The 24416-nt window shown below is 45.8% G+C and overlaps 1 protein-coding gene across 1 annotated transcript in view; it reads left to right on the forward strand.

Annotated features, from left to right (window-relative positions):
• arb2a (ARB2 cotranscriptional regulator A) overlaps positions 1 to 24416 on the forward strand; it is a 148354-nt gene that overhangs the window by 4943 nt on the left and 118995 nt on the right. The window contains exons 4-6 of the mRNA XM_079270899.1: positions 8068 to 8168; positions 18656 to 18721; positions 20207 to 20446. Coding sequence (XP_079127025.1) covers positions 8068 to 8168; positions 18656 to 18721; positions 20207 to 20446 — 407 coding nt within the window. The remainder of the gene's footprint in view (positions 1 to 8067; positions 8169 to 18655; positions 18722 to 20206; positions 20447 to 24416) is intronic.

A 24416-nucleotide genomic window follows, 5' to 3' on the forward strand; every position in this document is an offset into this window, starting at 1 on the left:
ACTGCATGTACAATATTTTTACACTTGAATAAACAATAATCAAATGCAGAGAGAGTCATTTAACAATATGTTAGGGAGAAGTTAGTTATACAGTCTTACAGTTACAACCGGCCCTTTGAGGGCGACCGTGATGCTGATGTGGCCCAGAGTGGAAATGAGTTTGACACCCCTGGAGTAGGGGAACAATGCTTGTTCATTCCTTTAGTCCCCATTTTATCATCGTGTGACCCCTCAGATTAATCTTGTGACCACTGGATGGGTCCCGACCCCGAGGTTGAGAACCTCTGGCCTACAGAGTTAGTTGCTTCCACTTGATTCATGTTAAAGCTGCTGGGAAGTTGACATAAAAGCAACATTACCATAATCTCTTATACAACTAAGACAGCTTTAACATAAACTGTCTGTGTGTAATTACAGCTCTGCTCAGTGCGATGGCCGTTTTTTGAATTAATGACCTAAAACTGTCACCTGGGACATTTTGGGTGTAAAGGTGTGTGTCAGTTGTTAGTGACAGGAAAGAGCAGAGCTGGTCCCAGAGTGCTGTGGGTCCAGATGATATAAAAGTCTCTTTAGAATTCTCTTGGCTCGCTTTAATCAAACCAGGTGGAGAGAAGGAGAAAGAGTTGGAAAGGGGGTGGTGGTTTTGACTCTTAGTATTCCCCTGTAGCCCCTCTCTCTCTCCCTCTGTCTCCCTCTCTCCTCACCCCCTCTGTTCTCTGTCAGTGTCTCTGCTGGCTGTCTGGCTGGCTGAGTGGGGGACATGTTGTGTACTCTACGGCCCGTCAGTAACCTACTCAGCCTTGCCCTCCGCCTGACGGAGCATTTGCATAACCTCGCTGTGCCTAAGAACAGAGACAGGGAGACTTACCCCCCCCCCCATCCACCACCCCCCCAAACCCCACTCTCAAGTCCCAGCTCAGTCTCCCATGGAGGGATGAACACATTCAGAGACTCTCCATCTCTTCTCCCTCACCCTCCTCTCTCCCCTGTTCTTCTTTTTCTCCCTCCGTCTGTATCTCTCTATTTCTGCCCCCGCGCAAAATACCCACACGAAACACAGCGTACACACACACACACACACACACACACACACACACACACACACACACACACACACACACACACACACACACACACACACACACACAGAGACACACCCACCCATACCCAATCTGTATGTCTTGTCAATTTCCACTCAGGCCTGTTTTGGAAGGATAGCATTTCACAGTAGCTGTGGCTTGCAGGCATTTCTATAGCTACACCCAGGCTACAAGACAGGTGGAACAAAAATGTTAATTTGACCATGTAATGATGTGAAGACAGACGAGGCTGTGTACAATAGTTTGCAGGTATCTTAATCACTGAAGATGATGGCTTCATCTCGCTAGCCCTCCAGTTTTCCATTACTGGAAATCCAAGGTTATGTACACCTAATTAAGCGGCCAAATTGAGAACAGAATGCTAATTATGACAGAAAAGAGGAGAAAAGTTGAGAAAACGTTATTCCTCTGAGAGGATGTGTTGGGGGAGGCAATGGAGCTGATCAACCCCCCCCCCACCCCCCCAGCTCACATTCACACACACTTCATCTCTCCCTCCCTCATGCACACAGACACACACACACATGCCTTTCTTACAGTGGGATTTCATTATAGCTCGTCTCTTCCTTCTCTTAGGCAGTAGTGTTTAGATCCTCACTGTGAGGATTTGTGTCTAACTCTGCTGTATTTCCCTCAGTAGGGTCCTCCTACGAGTCCCGCCCACTGCCGCGCCTCTCTCCGTAGGCACAGCTGTGCCTCATCTCCTGTGATCACCTCCAGCTGACATAAATACTCCTGTCACTCTCATTCCAGTTGTCAGTCCGTCCGTTTACCTACCTGGTATTCCGACCCGTGAGTAGTCCATTTGTTCACTCTCTGAAGATCCGCTACTAACGATGCATTTAGTTTTTTCAACTTGCCTGCCGTACAGTGTCGAGCCTCGGGTTTTCACCTGTACGTAGAAGCCTTCCAGTTAGTTCCTCGGAGATCAACTGTGTAGTCTTGGCGTTCCTGTGTCGAGCCTCGGGTGTCACACAGACGATCCAGCCTGCCTGCCAGCCGCGGACGCGGACCGGCCACTTCCCGGCTAAGATCCGAGCGGAGCGCGAGGACGCGCCTCCGTCCTGATGTTTCACAGTTTTCCTGTCTGCTTCGTCGGCCGCTCAGCAGGATTAGCCACTTTCCGGCTTGGAACCGTGCGGAGGCGTGGAGACGCCTCCTATTGACTTTGTCCATTTCCTGTCTTTTCCCTTGACTGAGAGAAATAAATTATCGTGCTTTTGAAATAGAACTCTGCTGTCTCAGTCTGCATTCGGGTCCATGAACACACCACATCATAACAGAACGGACTGACCATAACTATGTACCCAGCAGCCACAGCAGGATTTCCACCTGCAGATCCCCGGGTCCGTGAGTCATTTGTTCCGTCTCCTGAACCTTTCCACGGAGACATGAGAGGATGCAGAGGTTTTCTGCTGCAGATGACATTTGTGTTCAACCAACAGCCCTGCACGTATGCGTCGGACAGTTCTAAAATTGCCTATCTGACCGGGTTACTACATGGCCGTGCTCTCGAGTGGGCCCAGGCCTGGTTCACTCAGAACCTGTTGGATACGGTTTCTTTTGGACAATACCTGGAGGCATTTAAGAGAGCTTTCGACCACCCTACATACTCTCAGGTCGCTGTTCAGAATCTCCTCCGCCTCCATCAGGGCTCTGCTAGCGCCGCTGAACATTCCATTGACTTTCGCATCCTGGCCGCAGAGTCCGGTTGGGAGGAGAGGGCGCTAAAGTGTTTTTTTCTCAGCAGCCTGTCGGAGGGATTAAAGGATGAGCTCGCTGTTCTGAAGGAGGCTAAGACACTGGAAGACCTGATCGCTCTCACCATCCGACTGGATACTCGGATGCAGGAACGTCGGAGAGAGTGTAACTACAGGCTCCCGGCTCCGGTTCGTCAGCCAGTAACCACTTCCGGTCACCGGTCCCCAGTTCCACCTCGCCGCCGCAGCCCCCCAGCACTCGCCCGCTCCGGCACCTTCTCCCGTGGATCGGGACGAACCCATGCAGTTGGGACGGTTCCATCTGTCTCAGGATGAGAGGGAGCGACGAATCCGTTCAGGAGCCTACCTCTACTGCGGCGAGCCGGGTCACCGTATCCCTGTCTGCCCAGTGCGCCCAAAAGAGAGGGCTCGCCGGTAAGAGTGGGAATACTGGCGAGCGACTCCACCCGACTTCCCCGTCCCAAGTCCCGTCTCACAATACCAGCTAAGTTATGCCTGCCGTCCGGTGCTCTACCGGTCTTGGCCCTGATTGACTCCGGAGCAGAACAGAGTTTTTTGGACTCCTTGGCCTTTGCTCATGGGATTCCCTTGGAGGAGTTGGAATGCCCTCTTCAGGCGAACGCTCTGGATGGCAGTCGCTTGACCAATATCACGCACCGGACTTGCCCTATTACCCTGCTTGTGTCAGGAAACCACCAACATGAGATCTGTTTTTACATCTTCTCTACGCCCCTGACGCCCCTGGTTCTGGGCCATCCGTGGCTCCTGGACCACAACCCACAGATAGACTGGGCAGGAAACAGAATCATCAGATGGAGCCCTACATGTCTTTCGAGGTGCCTCAAGTCCGCCATTCCCCGGCAGACCGCTTCTCTCCACACCCCTACTACCGGAACTGATCTCACCTCGGTCCCTTTGGAGCACGCAGATCTCAGCGAGGCATTCAACAAGGAATGAGCCCTTTCCCTGCCACCCCACCGACCCTACGATTGCGCCATAGAGCTATTCCCAAAAGGTTAAAGCGGTCACCGAATGGCCGGTCCCCTCTAACCGGAAGAAGCTCCAGCAGTTCCTAGGATTTGCAAACTTCTACCGCCAGTTCATTCGGAACTACAGTCAGACGGCGTCACCCCTAACCAGACTCACCCCCTCTAAGGTGTTTTTTTCCTGGTCCCCCGAGGCCGACCGGGCGTTTAATGCCCTCAAGGAGCGATTCACATCAGCCCCCATCCTAGTACAGCCGGATGAAAGCGCCAGTTCGTGGTCGAGGTGGACGCCTCCGACACCGGAGTAGGAGCAGTATTATCACAACGCTCAACCACTGACTCTAAGCTCCGTCCATGTGCTTTTTTCTCTCGCCGCCTTTCCCCGGCCGAGTGGAACTATGATGTGGGCAACCGGGAGTTACTGGCCGTCAAGCTGGCTCTGGAGGAATGGAGACATTGGTGGGAGGGGTCAGTCCACCCGTTCATTGTGTGGACCGACCACCGAAATCTCGAATACATCCATTCTGCCCGGTGACTGAACTCCCGCCAAGCCCGTTGGGCTCTGTTCTTTGCCCGTTTCAACTTCACCATCACCTACCGCCCAGGAAGTAAGAACATCAAGCCCGACGCCCTCTCTCTGCAGTTTTCCCCAGACGAGGTTGACCCAGCTCTGGACACGATTGGTCCACCTGCCTGTGTCCTAGGGGTTCTCACCTGGGCGATAGAGTCTGCAGTGCGGGAGGCTCAGCAGACCCAGCCAGACCCAGGAGGTGGTCCTCCTGGTTCGTTTCCGTCCGTTCCCGGGTCCTACAATGGGCTCATGACTCCCGACTCTCCGGCCACCCTGGGATAAGACGTACAATCAACTGGCTCCGGCGCTCCTTCTGGTGGCCATCCTTGGACAATGACACCCGAGCGTACGTCCTAGCCTGTACCACCTGTGCGCGCAACAAGGCCTCACACAGACCCCCTGTTGGACTATTACGACCTCTGCCTGTTCCCCACAGGCCTTGGTCGCATATGCCGTTGGACTTCGTCACTGGATTTCCTCCCTCCGAGAACAACACGGTCATCCTTACCATCGTGGACCGGTTTTCCAAGGCAGCTCACTTTATTCCCCTTCCCAAGCTCCCATCGGCCCACAAGACCGCAGAGTTGTTGGTTCAACATGTCTTTAGACTCCACGGCATCCCTATGGATATTGTTTCTGATCGGGGTCCTCAGTTCTCCTCCCAAGTTTGGAAGGCGTTCTGCCACAGCCTCGGTGCCACTGCTAGCCTCTCCTCCGGCTTTCACCCCCAGACCAATGGGCAGACCGAGAGGCTGAACCAGGAGCTAGAAGCCATACTCCGGTGTGTAGCGGCGGCAAATCCATCTTCCTGGAGTCGTCACTTGGCCTGGATAGAGTACGCACACAACAGCCATACCTCCACGGCAACAGGTCTCTCCCCCTTCGAGGCCTCCATTGGCTACCAACCTCCCCTTCTACCCAGCCAAGAGGTCGAGATTTCCATCCCGTCAGTCCAAATCAACCATCGCCGATGCAGAAGAGTCTGGAGAGAGACTCGTGCTGCCCTACTTCGTTCTTCCGAACAAAACAAGCATCTGGCTGATCGCCGCCGCACACCCGCCCCCAACTATCTTCCCGGCCAACAGGTCTGGCTTTCCACCAAGGACATACCCCTACGCACTGAATCCAAGAAGCTCTCTCCCAGATGCATTGGCCCGTTCCCGATTGTCTCCGTTATCAACCCGGTCAAGCTCAAGCTCCCGCAATCCATGAGGATCCACCCTATTTTCAATGTGTCTCTTCTCAAACCCGTTCACTCCAGTCCTCTGAACCCTCCGGCCAAACCCCCTCCACCCCCCCGACTCATCAAAGACGGTCCGGGTTACACAGTTGACCGTCTCCTGGATGTCCGCCGACGAGGTAGGGGTTATCAATACCTCGTTGATTGGGTGGGGTATGGTGTGGAGGAACGATGCTGGGTTCCTCGCTCCCGGATTATGGATCCAGAGCTACTCCGCACATACCATCGCCTGCACCCCGATAAGCCTGGCGGTTCGCCGGGAGGCTCCCGTTGAGGGGGGGGGGGGGGTACTGTGAGGATTTGTGTCTAACTCTGCTGTATTTCCCTCAGTAGGATCCTCGTACAAGTCCCGCCCACTGCCGCGCCTCTCTCCGTAGGCACAGCTGTGCCTCATCTCCTGTGATCGCCTCCAGCTGACATAAATACTCCTGTCACTCTCATTCCAGTTGTCAGTCCGTCCGTTTACCTACCTGGTATTCCGACCCGTGAGTAGTCCATTTGTTCACTCTCTGAAGATCCACTACTAACGATGCATTTCGTTTTTTCAACTTGCCTGCCGTACAGTGTCGAGCCTCGGGTTTTCACCTGTACGAAGAAGCCTTCCAGTTTGTTCCTCGGAGATCAACTGTGTAGTCTTGGCGTTCCTGTGTCGAGCCTCTGGTGTCACACAGACGATCCAGCCTGCCTGCCAGCCGCGGACGCGGACCGGCCACTTCCCGGCTAAGATCCGAGCGGAGCGCGAGGACGCGCCTCCGTATTGACGTTTCACAGTTTTCCTGACGGCTTCGTCGGCCGCTCAGCAGGATTAGCCACTTTCCGGCTTGGAACCGTGCGGAGGCGTGGAGACGCCTCCTATTGACTTTGTCCATTTCCTGTCTTTTCCCTTGACTGAGAGAAATAAATGATCGTGCTTTTGAAATAGAACTCTGCTGTCTGAGTCTGCATTCGGGTCCATGAACACACCACATCATAACACTCACCCCTCCATGAATGCATAATTGATTTTCTTCAAGGTACTTTTTGTGCACACTGGTTCATCCTAACTTCTCACTCGTCTCCTGCTCTACCGCTCAGGTGCTCGTCGTCTCCTTTTTAATGCAACATGATGACAAAAATAGTACCAGGATTACACGTTGTCTAACATCTACCCATGAAAGCACGTTCTGTAATACACAGTGTGTTAGCAATGCAAGATTTATCACATTGATAGAGGGTTGAAAATGGTGGCAATTTAGAAGGCGATGAGAAAAGTGCTTATGCATTCTTTTATCTTGGAAAGATATTATATTTATTTATATCTGAGATGGGTTTCTTCACGTTGTGCAATAATTGAGAAAGTATGAGAGCCCCCTGGCTATTTGGGTTAAGTATGTGTGCTTTTCAGTGGTTTAGCTCTTACAAACTCTGCAGTCATAAAGGTCAAAATTAAATTTAACACTGTTTCGTGTTTTATTGTGTTGTAGTGTCAACCGCAGGATCGATGGGCTCATTGCTAAGGTATAAACGTATAGTGGTTCCACAGCCACACGAGGGTAATTGTTTATTAAGAAAAAAGTAGCACCATTTCTGAACAGCATCTTCCCGTCTTATGACTGTTTTATACAAAATAAAACTCCCCTGTTTCCCGTGTATTATAATAATTCACTTAAACTTGGTCACAAAAAGCTTTTGTTTCTTCTCAGTCAATTCTCGTGTGTTGTAATGACAACACTGCACTCTTGCAACAATTTACAAACGCATACTTACGCCTCGTGATACTGTTTGACCACACCTGGTCCTCCTGGCTTGAGCTGCTGGTATGTGTGTGTGTGTGTGTGTGAGAGCTGTGCTGGTTAGGGTGATTGGCTGATACCCAGACAGCGTTCTCAAAGGAATTGCAAGGAGCAGTTGTTGTTGTGGCTAATGCGTGCCAGGCCACCTTTCTCTCACTCCAAAAAAACACCCTGAGAACCATTTTCACACCTCCTTTAGTCTTTGCTCTCGGGGATTTCAGGTGGAAAAGACAGGGACAGACCTGTGGCCTGTAGCCAGAGTGAGCTAGGAAGGAAAGGGAGAAAAATATTGACACAGTTAAAGAGGAAGGGGAGAGGCTTTTAGACGGGTGAAAAGAGGGAGAGAGGGAAAGACAATTTTTGCCATACCAGCTGGCCTGCCAGACTATCCAGAAGGCCGTTGGAGTCATGACTGGAAGAACGTTGCTTTATCCACCGGCCTTATACCTGCCAGATGGGGGTGGGTGAGGAAGGGAGGACGTGAAAGCACCACCAGACAAAAAGAGAGAGAATAAAACAAGTGATAGAAAGAGGTCAAGCTTAATTAGCTTAATTTGACAGATAAAGGTACTTTTACAGGTCCGGTCAGAAATAGTGATCACACACACATATACAGGTATCCATTATCAGTACAGATGTGTGTTTTTAACCACTTTCATTCTATCTTTCTCCCACAGATGGCCAGCTCAGACATATAAAAACAGGAGAGCCCTTTGTATTCAATGCCAGAGAGGATCTCCACCGCTGGAACCAGAAACGCTATGAAGCTCTTGGAGAGGTAAGACATTTATTCTAAGCTTCCTTCAGGCCATCCACGTTCCACTGGGTCTACGAGGATTTTTCTGTCTTTACCAGTTTTTGTAACACGGTATTTCAAGATGTGACAATGGTTGTTAAGTAGCTACGGTAGTTGTAGAGCAGACATACATGGCCCAGTAGCCCTTATCACACATGGAACCTGCGACATGGTTTAATTATATCGGTGAAAAGCAGAGTGAATATGGCAATCGTGTTTGCTAACGAATTCTCCCAGATCTGCAAGTAAATGATCTGGGTCAAGTGAGTTACAGTGAATTGCATTCACTATTGTCGATATCTTGGCAATTTAAAAATGGCGGGTGTGAAGGATGTCTCGTGTCACGCATTCTCTCTGATCAATCAGTGTCCTGCAGTGTTTTGATTCCACCTTCTAGTATCTCCTCAGCTTGCTTGGAACCTTGTGGTACCAGGTACTGTCCACAACTTCTGCTAATGGAAACGTGAAAATAAGCAAATGTTCAACAAACAAAACTGAAGTGGACTGCCTGGTGGAAACGTGGCTCATGTGACTCTTACAGCTCTTGTTCAAACATGTTGTGGTCATGTTAAATTGCCACACCCTCTACTCAGTAAAATGTGTGTGTAAAAGGGGCTGTGGATCTCTTGCGCAATGTGACTTTCCTTTTAACGCCTTAAATGCCAGTACCGAAGAATGGCTTCAACCGAGGCGTGTCTTGTGGTCCAGGCCTCAGGTCTGCTGAGGCAGATGAGCACAATGGATTTCACCCTAGTCACCTACTAGTTGGCTTAGCTGAGGCATGAGTTGAGTTTGTGGTCAAATTTCGAAATCTGAACTTGACATCGACTGATTCTGAGAGCCTAACGGAGATGTGAAATCTGAACATGGGCCTGAGACTGAACCTGAAGTTTTGTGGTCGTCCAACTGCATCACCATATATCCAAACATCCTAAAGTTTGCCTCTAATTCCCTCCCACAGCACCGCCACATGCAACATGCATTAAGATAATGAGACAAATGTTCTTTTGTCATCAGTTTTTTTTTTGCATCCCCTGCTATGTTGCTTTTAATTGTGTGTGTTCTTTGAAGTTCAAAGCAAAGCGATAGACCCATTTGTGGGATTACCTGGGTGTTTTTATTATTTCTAATGCAGGTATACAGGAGCTCCTTTGAGAGCCAGCCTTCTGTGAAGGCTTTTTCCCCCCTCTTTTCTTTTGCCTGCTCAGTCACTATCCAGCATCTGAAAAGGATGTAGAAACAAACATTTGGTAGCATGCAAGAAGAGACCCTGAAAGAACACACAGACATTTACACTAGCTGAACTCAGGCATCGGAGGGGGGCCGAACATTTGGAGAAAATAAATAATCATCAAGCAGGATGTATGCAAATTTTATTCATCTTGTGATTGAAAGAAATGACAGAAGAATCTTCTTTTAGAGAAGAAAAAAAGGAAACGGTGTCAATCAGTGTTGATACAAGCTTGTTTAATGAGAGCGGATACTGTGTGAGTTGTGCTGCGGGAGATTAACTGGCTGAGAAGAAAGGAGCACTACCTGAATAAGCAGTATTATCTGTCTGTTGTTTATAGGCCACAGATGATTCAAGAAAATGAATATTGTACCTCTCGCATACAGCTTTGCAAGTACAAATGCATTGCTTTTGCTGGTAAGAAATATGCTCCATTATAAATAGACACAGCCACTGAATTGTATGTCTTTGGTTGTTGAAGTGGGTTGTGCTGCTTAGTCAGCCCCTATATGTGCGTGTTTAAGCGTGTGTGTCACACAGGCGTGCTTATTTCTGTGTCCGTCTGGCCGACACATGCAGATGTATTAGTGCTTGAATTCCTCCCTCTATGCCATTTGTTGTCTTTCTAGTCTCTTTTATCATCCCTCTCCTTCATTTCTGCATCAAGCAGGATGAGGGAGTTTATCAGATGGCATGAGGGTAAATGGAATTCTCAACTCACTCCCTCTCTCTCTCTCTCTATCTATATATATATCTATATATATATATCTATATATATATCTATATATATATATATAGATATATATATATATATATATAGATAGATAGATAGATGTATATAGATAGATAGATAGATAGATAGATGTATATAGATAGATAGATAGATAGATATATGTATAATAACAATAATAAATAGATATAACATATGATGCGGAATGTAGAAAAAGCGCCAATGCAGAGAGGCTTGTTATGGGCCAACATCACTTCACAGCACACTCAAATTCCCTCTGTCAACCTGCCACCTGAGACAGTCCGAGAACTAGCGACAATTCAGCCTGAGAGTGTGTAAGATGGCACAAGGACGTGGGCTCATGTGTTGGTCCCCGGCAGTGTGAATAGAATGGTATCATCATTGCCCCCTAATGTTGAATCACGTTCCTTTCTCTCCATTCCTCTGGAGGACTGATGGCGGCTTCCTGCTTTGCTACAGTGCAGACACTTTTCTCACCTGCTCTCCATTTTTGCAACTTTTTTTTGCTACTTTTTGTTTTAATCCTTTTGAGTCCTATTTACCATGCCCTTTTTATATTGTCTTTTTACCTTGACTTGTGTTTCTTTTATATCTTGTCTTAGTACCTTTATGCCTCATGTAAAGCACTTTGAATTGTTGAAAGTTACTTAACACATCTGCCTTGCCTTTCCTCTCTCCATCTCTCCCCCCTTTCTTCCCCTCAGTGTTTTTATATCCTCACGGTCCTGCCTTGTTTTGTGTGTCTGTGTACATGTGTGAGGGGGCTTTGGGGGTCGAGGCTGTATTGTCAGACACATCACAGCACCAGATGTCCAATTTGCACTTCAGCCTCGTCTGAATGGAGGGACAGATAGAGAGAGGGAGAGTGAGGATGTTGGTGTGATGGCCTCCAAGAAAGACAGAAAATAAAGAGATGGGAACAAAATTTGGGTTGAGCACAACAGCAGTGAATAATTATTTTACTCCTTCAAGAATATTTCTTTTTCCGAGAAGCTGCACTGGTCAACTTTGTTTTGGGTACCATGGACGATATGTCTGTACATATAAGTTAAGGGCAAATGTGTCCATGAGCATGTGTGCTGCAGTTCAACGCCTGAGACAAAACTATTACCCATTAAGTTAGACTGCCGCCTAATTTGTTTGCCAGTTCTATTATTAATGCAATAAGAATCATTAACAAACTTGAATCAGTAGAAATTGAGATTGAATGATGTAAGGTGCACAAAAGAAAAATCGAACCTATAAAGACATGCAAGCCATTGCAACCACTAGAAAGAGACATCAATAGAGAGGACGACGGGGTATCTGTTCAACGTTGAACTGACTGAATGACTGTGAAGGGGTACATACATAAAGATGCCAACTCATAGCACATGCTTTTGATTACATAAATCAGCCAAAAAACTAAAATCATAGGCTAAATGGAGCAAATGTTGGAAATTATGTATTATAGCAGAGATCAAGGCAGGTTGAGGAAAAGGGAATATAAAATATCAATAAAACAAAAAACAAATTAACATAAATGCAGCTGTTTGAATTTACTGTTGCGAGTACGGTGTACTGTTTTTTTTCTCTAACCCAGAGTCAGCTCGCTCGCTGATGCCTTTTTATGTCTGTTTATGTAGTTTGAAGGTATGGCAATAGCATACAAAAGGGCATCTATTGTTGTCTGTCTCTGGATAAGTAGGACAAATCTGAAGTGCAAGTGAAATATCCCTTTATGTCCTGAATGCACTCTATCAAGAGTTTAAGCACTGACTTATTCTCTGGTATTTCTACTTACCCCAGTTTGTAAATTGTAAGAAGTATTGGTGTAATATATTATTTATTGTGTTCTTTTCAATTCTGGTTTGTCATATTCAAACTAAAATAATGCTCAAACACGGACTTAAGAACTCACAGACTTCTGTTGGTGTGGTGACATTTTCCATCCATGGCTCCGGCTGTTATCTTAATGGCCGCATTACAGCTGTAGTGCACACTATCTGCGCAGTGTTGCTCCGTGCAGCGGGGTCACCTCAGCTGGTGTAGGTGTCAGTTGTAGTGTAATTCCTGTGATTCGTGATGAATCTCTCTGATAGAAGACAAGCATAGGGTCTGGCCCAGATGGAGCTCTATTAAGCTGTTAATAAATGAGGATTCTGCTCTGCTCTGCCTGCATCTGTGGAATGGGAGACACACACACACACACACACACACACACAGCGTCAGAATATTATAATGAAGTAAAGCTAGCCAGATGGCTGAATTAGAAAGCCGTCTCTCTCTCCTTTTCTCCCTGTCTCTTCGTCTCTGTCTCTCTCTCTCTCTCTCTCTCTCTCTCTCTCTCTCTCTCTCTCGCTCTCTCTGTCTTCTTCTGTTTCTTGCACTCTCTGCTGTCTCTCTGTTATCTTTTTTTTCCTCCCTGTCTCCCTCTGTTTCCACATTATGGATGCTGGGCGTTGTCATAGCAGTGACCAGCTGGCCAACGTTTAAGGCCCTGCTGAAGTGCCCTTGAGCAAAATACTGAGGAGAATGGCCAAATAGTTTTAATTTTCTTTCTTTCTTATATTATTAATTGAGTTCATGGTAACTTGTGTTATACCTCTACAATATGCATAATTGCCCTCAACTACAATATGCATCATTTTATGCACTTAATGAAAAAGAGATGAATTCCATTTTTAAGTTGTTAATTAACAAACCACCATATGAATCAACTTTAAAGAGTCATAGAGCCATTCATGAAGTGTTGTATCAGGCCCACGGTGTGAACCCCGGAGACACCAAAAGACTCCAAACCGCACTTAAAGCATCAGGCGGTCCCATACCGGACCATTTTGTTGGAAGCTAATAGGTTCTTTCTAAAGAGGGATTTTAAATGACAGCTGTCTGCCCGCAGTCACTGACTGCCATCACGTATCCATTCCCAAAACTCTTAAACACTGCGCTGCAGCTTCTGCTGAGAGCACAAAGGAGGAAGCAGACACAGTCTGAAAAAATACAGAGGTTGCAGGGAGTGAGTGAGGTGGATTAGAGTTGATGAAAGAGAAGGGAATTGGACCGGGGCCTGGGGTTTGAGAAAAGACAGGAGGGCTAAGAGTTACATCGCTGGCATCTGTTGTTACCGCCGGCACCCAGGGTGGCATACAGTTCTTTTTACTTTGAATTAGACCTCCGCCAGCTTCGCAGTTAACACCTGAGGAGGTCATTACGATGCCATTAGGATGAGTAGTGCTGGGAGGGAGAGAGGGAGAGAGGGATATCTACACTAAGTGTAAACAGTATGTCTGTCAGTCTGCGTCTGAGAACTTTCTCTTCCCCTGGAGAGCCCGCTCTCCTCTGACAGAAGAATGACAGAGGCCTCATGGGAATTACAGCAGTCTCTCTCTCTTTCTCTCTCTCTCTCTCTCTCTCTCTCTCTCTCTCTCTCTCTCTCTCTCTGTTTCCCACACAAACTGACAGATCACAAATTCACAACAATAGGCTCTATTTTAATACCACTTTTTGTTGGTACACAAGGCTGACTTAAAATAAACAACCTTTCTATTGCCTCATGCTCTCTCTCATTTTCACAGTCTCTCGCCCTTTGAGCATGCTTTGCTCTTGCTGCCGCTGTTGTGCTGCATTGTTCGGGGGGGATTGTCTTTTTTCTTTTCTTCCTCTCCTCTATTCTCTGGAGAAGAAGGAATGCTTTCCTGGGTGCAGTCAGTGATACGGCATGGAACAGCCTTTTCAGTTTCATTGTATAAACAGCTTTGATGCCTCTTCTTGCTCTCTGGTTTCTATGGCTAAGTGGCTTTTGGAGAGAGCTCTGGACTACAGAGACAAGAAGTGTGTGTGTGTGTGTGTGTGTGTGTGTGTGTGTGTGTGTGTGTGTGTGTGTACATGAGTGTCTTGTGTATGTGCTGCTGTCTTGAGTATATTTGTGCCCATGACTTACTCTGAGATATTTCAATCAGATCAACCACTGTGGCTTAATGGCCTCACAAGGCCTTAAAACAGCTTCGTAACTGTGACTTCTGATAACTCAAAAATATTTGTATGTTTGATTCTATATTTCACTATGACATTATTAATTTGGTCTTAAATCTCTCCCAGTGCTGGTTTCAGATCCTCCCCTGCAATTACCTCAGATTCTTCATTGTTGTTGACCAGCTTAACCTTTTTACGTTAAAAACATATCGACTTGCAGCCACAATGGTCTTCGTTAAGAACTTGGCTTGGTGTGTGAGTGAGAGTGATGAAGAGATTGGTATGGGAATGGCCTGAAGTTAGCCAGCAGTTGATGTCACAGCCCACCCACTTAAAGGTCTCTTGTCGAGGCCATGTACTGTACTGTTCTCTCCCCGTCCAGCCCGTGTCCTCTCAGCTGTTCAATGCAGTGGGAACTGGCACAAACTTCTGGCTCCTGGGGATTGCTTCTCCATGTCCCCCTTCTTGTCTTCCTTCTTTCATCCTACTGAGCCCTCCTCTAAGTCCCTTCCTTCCTCCCTGATCCCCCTCGTCTTGCTTCATCGCCACAATGCTTCCTCTACACAAACAAACCACACACACACAGAGGTGACCTCAGCCGCAGAAGGTCTACTTCAGACTCTCCCACGACCGCTCTCACGGTCATGTAGAAAGCTCGCTGTTGTTCGAGGATACACCGTCACCCGGCTGTCCTATGGTCGATTGAAACTCCACTTTTACCCGTTTTTGCTCTTTTCACCTTATTGAAGGCTGACTTTGTCAGTGAGGGTTATAGTTATAAATGTTTCGTAAACTGTGACTCATGGCCATTGCGCTGTCTTTAGATGTCAAAATTGTTCAGTCTCGGACTTTGGCCCTCACTCTTTATGACAGAATTTAATCTTACGTTGACATTTCAGATAATGTTGCACCATAGACTGTACATAAGAAGTGGACGTAGTCATCATGACGTCACCCATTGATTTGTGGACCGACGTTATGAATCCTCAAGTTCGGCGATTTTGCCGTCGCCATGTTGTTTTGAACGGAAGTTACCATATTTGGAATGCTGAGGAGTGATGTAGAGACGTCATACATGGCTCTGGTAGCGGGAGCGACCTGTCAATCACAGTAAGCCCGCCCTAAAGCATTCTCCACTTTATGGTCTATTTTACTCTAAATGGGACCATCATTTACTAAATGAGCACCATGCTGTGATGAAGAAGACTTGAAACTAGCCATTGAGACCATAAAGTCATGTTTACAATGCTTACTGAGGTAATAAATCAAGTGAGAAGTAGGGTCATTTTCTCATTGACTTCCATACAATCAGACTTCTTTTTGCAACTGGAGGGGTCGTGCACTGCTGGACAGCAGAGAGAATGCAAGTTTTAAGACACTTCTGCTTTGGCTTCACTCGGCAGAACCGGAGGTTGCTGCCTGTGTTGCACCCATATCTTGTCAGCCTGAATGATATTACATATTTGTAGCAGATAAGAAATGACAGAGGCTTGTAAGCATGTTTATGGCCATGAAACCTATTGATTTGAATTGATTTAGTATCTCTCGCTGTCTCTCACCACCCTTACATCCCTTCTGTTTGTGTGTCTTATATTATGTGGCAAATCCACTCCTCATGCTTCTCCTATCGTCTGATGCCGACAATGCAGGCACTCAGCATTGCTTCCTGCAGGCTTTTCATTAACGCACTAATAACACATTGGTAATTAGGTGACAAAGAGGCTTTTCTTATTGTACTGATCAGCTGCTGAGACATATTCCTTAGAGGCCCACGCAGAAGGAGGTTGTGTGTGTGTGTGTGTGTGTGTCTCTGTTTTTTCTGAGTTGTATGGCTCTGCTCTAAGTCTGTTCTTTTTTCAACTCTTATTTTTAGATCGTGTTTACCGCAAAGGTAATCTGGCTGCAGGTTTTTATTATGAACTTAAGCATACAGATGACCACAGAGTCTGTATACAAGCTTGGATATTAGATTCTTATTCATGATCTACACAGTATCCTTTTATCACTGGAAATGCATTTACACTGCGAAACTTGCGTTCTTTCCACTTTTCTCTCTTCTCTTGTTCCCCAGTCTCTCTCCTTATTCTATATCAGATGGTTCTCGAGCCACCTGAGGCACTGAACAAATATCCTAGTGCAAATGAAATTTCCTGTGAGGCTTATTGATGTCATTAAACACTAGCATACTGAGGCCTGGAATCATTTTAGTCTTCATCAGACCGCCTGACATTTTAGTGAATTAGCTGTTGGAGGTTTGGTGGGTTTGGATGAGGTGGAGTTGTTTTAGCTCCTCTAGCACTTCTCCCCCCGCCTTCACAGGGTCAAATGCTAGAATCGATCATCTCATTTGGTCTGTCTGCTGGCCTTTGTTTGACTGTCATAAGGCTAATATTTGTCTGGTGCCTAATGATATTCTTGCACTTGGTTTGTGTGCGAGTAATTGCAGAACTGCGGCAGTGTATGGTTGATTGCGTGCGGCGTAATGTGTCGGAGACATCGATTAAATCTCCTTTACTTTTGCCTTTATGCTTTTAATGGTTTCATGTGAAGAAAATAACTGCACAATATATCGCCATTTCCTTCGGGACAGAGTTCGTGCAAAGCGTACACTATAAAACGCAGATCGGCAGAGATCTTTTCCAGACGTGGTTTGTGTGCGAGTAGTTGCAGAATTGCGGCTGTGTATGGTTGATTGAGTACAGCGTAATGTAAATCTCCTTTACTTTTGCCTTTATGTTTTTAATGGTTTCATGTGAAGCACTTTGAATTACCTTGTTGAAATGTGCTATACAAATAAACTTGCCTTGCCTTGCATGCTGTTCTTTTAAGCAGTAAACCAAGTTAGCATTGAGATTTTGTGTGGATGAAAGAGCATGATAATATTATGATTATCATGAGGATTCACATTTGACTTGAGCAAAAGCTTCTTTCTTTTTTTTTGGAGTACTCTTATTTTGTGTGTGGCATTTTGTTGTTCTTTCTTTTGCTTCAAAATGCCGATTCATGCCATTTAAAAAGAGTTTGGAGTTTGGAGCATGTGATTTACGGATATGTATAATTTAATTGTCCCTTGGTTGAGATTTCAGAGCATGGTCAAATGAAAATATTTTGATTTGTATGAGCCAAAAATACTCGCTTTTCACTTTTTGGTACTAATCCGTTACTTTTTTTTTAAGTAGTCATGCCGACATTGAGGGCAGAGATTTTCTCACTCTACGGAACTTGGAGAAATGTTGTCTCGTTAGTTTGACTGAGTCTAGCTTCCTGCTTTCAGGATGTTTTTTGACATTCAGCGTTATTTTCCTGTAGCTTTACTTCACCTCTGTTCTATGTACTGTGTCTTACACACGGGGCACGTTTACTTTTGATTGGCTCCAAAAACACACTAGTTGCTTGTGAATGTCTCTGGTTTAAACTGGAGACTGCATATCGTGTACAGTTTTATAGTTTTTTGATGGTTTATATTACCATTTAAAAGAAAGCTGTTCTGTTGAATAGCTGATTTGTGTCTTTGTGTGGATGTTTTGACCCATCTATATTACATTTAATGTGTAAATGTACATTGACCTGTTAACATTTCACCCCTCTCCACATGCATGTGATCTGAGCATCATGCCACTCTGATGTGGCATGATGTGACAGTCTCTGGTTGATCCCTGTTTGTGTTTGGGGTCAGTCAGTTGGCCACTTTCTCTTTGTAGCTCTTCACCGCTGGCCTTTGGTTTCCTGAATTAGTAAGTCTGATGCTTCAAAAGCCAACCAAAGTGAGATGTCACCACAGAACAGGAAAGCATGTTGCTCAGCTCGCCCTATGGTCCGTCCACCTGTCATTGCGTCTGTCAACGTGTTTGTGAAACATCATCAGAGCGAGAATAGCTCCAACACAGCTCACTGCCAGCGGCAGTGTGCCCCGTCGTCTGTTATCACCACTCCTCTGTCTTCCTCTCACAGCTGATCAAAAATCGAACTCTGTTCCACAAAGTGCTTCTCTGTTCTCAGCTGAGCAGGATGTAGGGAGGAGAAAAGAAGGAACGAAGAAATAAGGAAAATGGAGAAGAAAGTTGTTAATGTCACTGAACCATGAAAGGCTTGGCCTGGGGTTGGAATGATTCGGTATACAAGGTTCTTTAGTGCTGTGGCTGCGGGGATAAACATAACTTACATCAGCCCTTCGCTTGTGCAGGAGATTTCCTCTCCTGGCACTTACAACCTCAACACTCCAACTGCACTGTGATTCTCACACACACACACATACAGCTCACACGGTACGATCCAGACTCTTTCAAGTAGCTCATGTACACACACACACACACACACACACACTCATACCAGAGGGCAAACAAGGGTTTTCAATAGTATTTTTTGTTCTGTTTGCATGCATGACGGTGGTTGCTATTCCTTGTTCACACATACATACATAGTTTAGTTGGCTTTTGTTGGATGGATTTGGATAAAAATATTAATTGTATTAGACTGTATTATCAATGTAATCTCTGACTGTGTGTGTGTTCTGTGTCTTTCTTCTCTCTCCAGATCATCACTCAGTATGTTTATGAGCTGTTGGAGGAAAAGTGCAACATGACTAAAGCAATCCTGCCAGTAAGTACCCTGAGTGAAAAGAGGCATTTTCCTCTTTGAATTATGCCCTTGAAGATTAAAGGGAGTATTAAATATGAAAATTGGCGTAAATGCTTCGGCTTCAGAGTGTGATTATGATATTGAGTGTCCTGTTAAAAAAAAATACAAATAAAGAAAAGGGGATTGTGAGGAGTCAGCGCTCCCCATTCTCTATCAGTCTTTGTCTTTCTCTTTCTATCTCACTCACTTTCTCTCTTACTCCCTCTCTTTCTGTTACCCCCTCCTCTGCCCACATCCTTTGTGCAAAAGTGTCTCCTCAACAAATGAACTGTATTGTGACGTGTCATTTCAAAGGCGCAGAGGCGCAGCATGCTGATGCTTAATCTGTTTTGCATTCAGTCGCGCTGAAGGGGACTTTCTACTCTGCCATCACAGAGTTATTCTCTGCCCAGCTCATCCGGGCTCAGAGCACACACTTGATCCCTTTTTATTTGTTGTTGGAAGCACGTTTGTCTCTTTCTGCCCCCCTGCACCCCTCCATCCCTGCTCCTTCTCTGTTTATAAAAGTTGTGATCATTTTTCAGGCTGCGTTTATCGGGGTGTTAGGCTGCGCTGGTGTTTAGAAGCACAGCAGAGTTAGCTCCAGTGCTAACAGTGTCCATAAATCACCTAGCCAGGGACTCAGCGCCTTTCATTAGCCTCCATACACTTTTACTGGTTTATCTGCTTGGCCTATTTATCTCATTATTCCTCTGGAAAATTGCTCTGTTCTGCTTTTCTGCTGCCCACCCACCTGCGTGTGTGTGCGCGTATTAGTGGTGGGTCTGTCCACCTGCGTGGCATTGAACTTGTGACCACAGATTTTAAGAAGATTAACCACAGCCAAGTATAGGGAGAGGGAATGAGGGAGCACAAGAGAATAAAGGGTAAGATTTTCTCCCCCACTCGGCTCTCTTTGTCTGCTTGGATTAAGTTCTTGCAGCTGCCACCCATGGCTTTTATGGACAGTGTTTGTCTCCTTAGAGATTCTTCCAGGCATACTTGGGAGGGATGCAAAGACGTATGAGATGTGGACGGAGCGCACGCACGCACACAAACACTCACCGACTCACTTAGCCTCTCTTTTTTGTCTGTATTCCTTTCTGCCTGAGTTTTAATCACATAAAGACTGAATTTTAATCATGATTATTGATGATTAGTGTGCTTATGCATATGAGCTTTTACAATTACAAAGGCTACAGAGGAGAAGGTCATTTCTCATTAAACTCGTGTTGCATGAGACAATTTCCAGCGTTTCACTTCATAATCATTATCAGAAGATTCTTTGAAGCAGCAGAAATCACAATTTGATCACCTTTAGCTGCCGTTTTTGAGTTAAATGTCCCCAAAGTCTATAATGTCATCATCAAAACCTGTTGAGAAGAACAAATGAACATCATTGAGAAAGAATACATATTTCTGTTGTCCGTTAGTGACACGATAACCTGTGCTTTCCTGAACCTTTAGGTGGATGCTAGAGTAGATGAAGCCAACAGTATCATCTCCCTGAGCCTTGATGATGCTCCAGAAGATGAAGCCACCAGTTTTATCTACCTGAGCCCAGATGCCTTATCCAACCCTTCTAAGCTGCTGGTGCTGATCCAGGGCAGTGGCGTGGTGCGGGCTGGTCAGTGGGCCCGTAGACTCATCATCAACCAGGACCTGGACTCAGGGACACAAATCCCCTTCATCACCAGAGCCATAGAGGTAGGGGGCACAACAAAAGAGGTTCAATCCACTGGACTGGGTAGGCTTGGTGCACCGAGGACACTGCATGTAACATGTTATCGTGGAGCTAGTTCTCAATACTTTACATTTACATTCTCTTCTAGTTCTTTCCTTTGCAACGAGTATACTGTGACACATCTTTGGTACGTTCGGTCGTTTTATGGGTCTCCCGAGTGAACAAGTCATGCAGTGTGTTCATCGTGTGGTCGTGTGTATCACCAACACCACAGCGGTTAGCCTTATGGGATATTGCTTTGGCACAATGTTTATTTGAAAAGCAGGCTTGGCCATTTTGGGGCTTTGGAAGGAGTTGTGACACAGTCAGAAGCAGAGTGTTGTATTTGGCTGGAGGCTTGAATGTGATTGTGGGTTATTTGCTGTTGCTGTGTGGGTTCGTAGCTCAGACTTAGGATGTACTGCATCGACTCAATTCAGTTGAACTTCATTTTGTGTACAATTTACTCAAGTGTTGAGTGGAAGAGGAAACGTTGTCCCGTGGTCGTATGAGAAGTGATATGATACTGAGCAATTTCTGAACCACACGGCATCATATAATAACACAGGCAAATAATAACAAGCCGACATTCATCCACAGGTGCAAAATGACTCAGAAGTGAGGCTTATATTGATCTTGTTAGTTAAATGAAGCATACTCTTCAACCTGATCATCATTGTACAAGAAAACATTCATGCATTCTCATAATGCGAGATTCCTATGTATTCCTGTGTATTTATGAGTGAATGAGCTGAGAGAGAGAGGAAGATATAATGTGAAATATAGATTGCTTTTTCTTTTCCCATATATGATCACATCTGTGTGTATACATCTGTGTGTCATCTAGTAAAGGGTGCCTCTGCCGGTCTTATTATTTTCATCCCCATCTCTGTGCTCATTTGTCAGCCTGGCCACGACTACCTGTGTAATTTCATCGGCCTGCTGTTCAAATTGACTTAAGGGAGATCCTGCTCTCCCTCTCCCCTTGTTCCCTCGTTTCGTCCATCTGAATGCCATAAAGACTTTCACTGCTGTGTAAAGCCCACTCCTGCTGTCTACAACAACGGGTGGGAGGTTTGTCTTGCGTGCGTGTGTGTGCCCATGTGTGTGCTAACAGATGATTCGGCTACCCCGAGTCTTTGAATTACAGTTACCCGAGCTGGTATTACAGTTGGAGAAGGCAGGGTTGCACTGCAGAAAGCCAAAGTGACAGCTTAGACATAGAGAACACGGTGTGTGTAGTGCGAGTGCAGCTCATTCATCATGGTAAACAAGAAATCGTGTTCTTACACTCTGACAAATCATCATCCAGGCATTTACCACACACGGGCCTTGTACTCTGTGTGTGCACTGGAAAGACAGGCACACACGTTTACAGTCAATTCATGCTGTCCGCATGAACTATTACTGGCTTGTTTGTGGTTTTTTTATGCCATACCATGACATTTGTGTGGATGTAATTTTTTAATTGTAATGTTCAAGAGTTACAGCTGCTTTACAATCCGAAGAAAGAAGGTGAATTATTGAGTGAACTTTTAAATTGTATACCTTAATTTACAGGAACGTAGCACCCAAGGAATGAAACATGTTTGATCAAAAAATTCCCAAATGAATGACAGCTCAGAGGAATGACAGGTCTGTGACTCAGCAAATACAGACAATTAGACATCATTTTGGATTTACAAATTTAGCTAACAGTGTTGACAGTGTTGGGTCAAATGTTGGCATTTTGAGCATACGTTTTTACCATGTTTAGATGAGGCTCCATTTTCCACGACTGTTTCGTGCCAACAATCAGTTGCCTCGAGTGCAGCTCATGTGAAGTTACTCACGAGAAGTTGAATGGAAATTCAAAGTGCGCAGCAAAGGGTCAACCGGAGTGCCTTCTGCAAATATGGCGGGAGCTTGTGGCTTTGCAAAACACATGAGCAAGCACACACACATACACGGATAAAACAGTTTGACTCACTACTAATGTAGTGTGTGTGTGTGTGTGTGTGTGTGTGTGTGCATGCATTGCAATTCTATGGTGTGTATTGGCTTGCACAGTGTCAAAGCACCTCTCTGAAATTCTTAGCCATATTCCTCGGAACTTCGAGTCAGCCTTTCCTCTCTTCCGATGGGAAAAATAGCTGATTGCGCTATAGTTAATCAGGCCCTTTACACAACACACACACACACACACGCACACACACACACACACATAATCACATCGTGAATCTCGGGGCAGCCTGTGTCTCACACACCATTTACGCCCCATCGCCTCACTCTGCCTCCCATATCCACCACGCTCCTGTCAAAAGATATCACAGTCTTTGTCATGCTGCTCTATGATGATGACACATGAATAAGCTGGCAAAATGTATATGTTAAAGATGAGTTGAAAATATCTACGCAGAGACACGTGCACACCGAGACAACATACAGACACAGACACACATGCATCACATCGGGCAGAGGGTATGCTTGTGGCATTTGCCACAGTGTACAGTGCCGCCGGGTTAAGGGGAACGTTGTCTTGCATGTTGTCTTTGTGTGCATGTGTGTGTGCACTTGGAAGGGGTTCTATTCCGGTATCCTCGAGTTAAAATGACAGGTGAGAGGAGGATGCTCCATCATCAACCATTGAGTGGGGGAAAGAGGAATATGAGATGAAGGATGGGGGGGGGGTGCAGAAACAGAGAGGGGTGTGATTGGTGGACGGAAGTGGAAAGAAGGAGAGGGGTACAGTGAGGATTGAAGCCGGAAGAGAGAAATGAGGACGAGGGAGTGACTGCAAATGGGGTGGGACTGGCAGAGGAGAGACGGGAGTATAGAGAGAGAGAGAGAGCGAGAGAGAGAGAGAGAGCGAGAGAGAGAGAGAGTAGGCAGAAGGCAGGCGTCTGACAGCTGCACTACTGGGAGAGGGCCTCTTAATGACAGCTTATTCCTTCATGATTTCAATTCCTGACAGTCGACAGGCCTGCTTGTTGCATCATGGCAGCTGTATCATTACCTTCTGGCCCTGTCACTGCTCTGCATCCTGAGACTGAGATGGTGGAGGGTGGGCGCTGTAGAGTTTGCAAGGGATGAGAGGTAGAGAAAGAGATAGAGTGAGGTTACAGTCAGTGGAATTGAGGAAGGAGGGGATATTGAAAGGTGGGATGATTAGTTATAGTAGCTGTAGGAGTTAATAATAGGACTTTCAACTTGTGTAAGTTTGTGTCCAAATTTTAAAAAACTTACAAATTCTGTTGTGAGGCCTCACCTCTACTTTATCTGTTCATGACACAACATAGTTGAGAAGCAGGACGCCATAATTGTTCCAGTACCTTTGTCTTTTTACTTTGAATCACTTCTGAACCAGCAGCCGCCATCTTTCGGTTTTGCAGACGTTAGCTATTGCCCACTGTGTGTTTAGAAAAACTTCCAAAGTCGTTTGTTTTCGTCTGGGGTAAAACATCTCAATATGTTTCTCGATGAACAAGTCATCTTTGTCAGCTATAAGATTTCTGTAGCAGTTCAGTTGGTGGTGCCGTTTCTTTTTCAGATGGTCAAAAGTCTTAATTTTGTTTTCATTGTTTCTTATTTAATCTCTGTTTCTGTGCATTCAATAATATTTCAAATATGAATGAATTCATCCACAATCTCAACCTTGACAACTCTCCGAAGTGTTAACTGCATATATGTATACACACAACCACACACAAAACACAACTATAAACTGTCTGCGAGAACTACTTAATTCAATTTAGAAGTTGCTAATACAAAAACGGATCTATAATCCCTGGAATGCCCCCTCCTGCTTACCCCCTTCTCTCTCTCTCTCTCTCTCTCTCTCTCTCTCTCTCTTTCTCTCTCTCTTTCTCTTCCTCCCTTTCTCTCTCTCTCTCTCTCTCTCTCTCTCTCTCTCTCAATCTCTCAATCTTTCTCTTCCTCTCTCTCGATAGTGAGTCAGGCTCGACACTGGAGACC

The sequence above is a fragment of the Melanostigma gelatinosum genome (assembly GCF_949748355.1).
Source record: "Melanostigma gelatinosum genome assembly, chromosome: 6".
Classification (NCBI taxonomy): Eukaryota; Metazoa; Chordata; class Actinopteri; order Perciformes; family Zoarcidae; genus Melanostigma; species Melanostigma gelatinosum.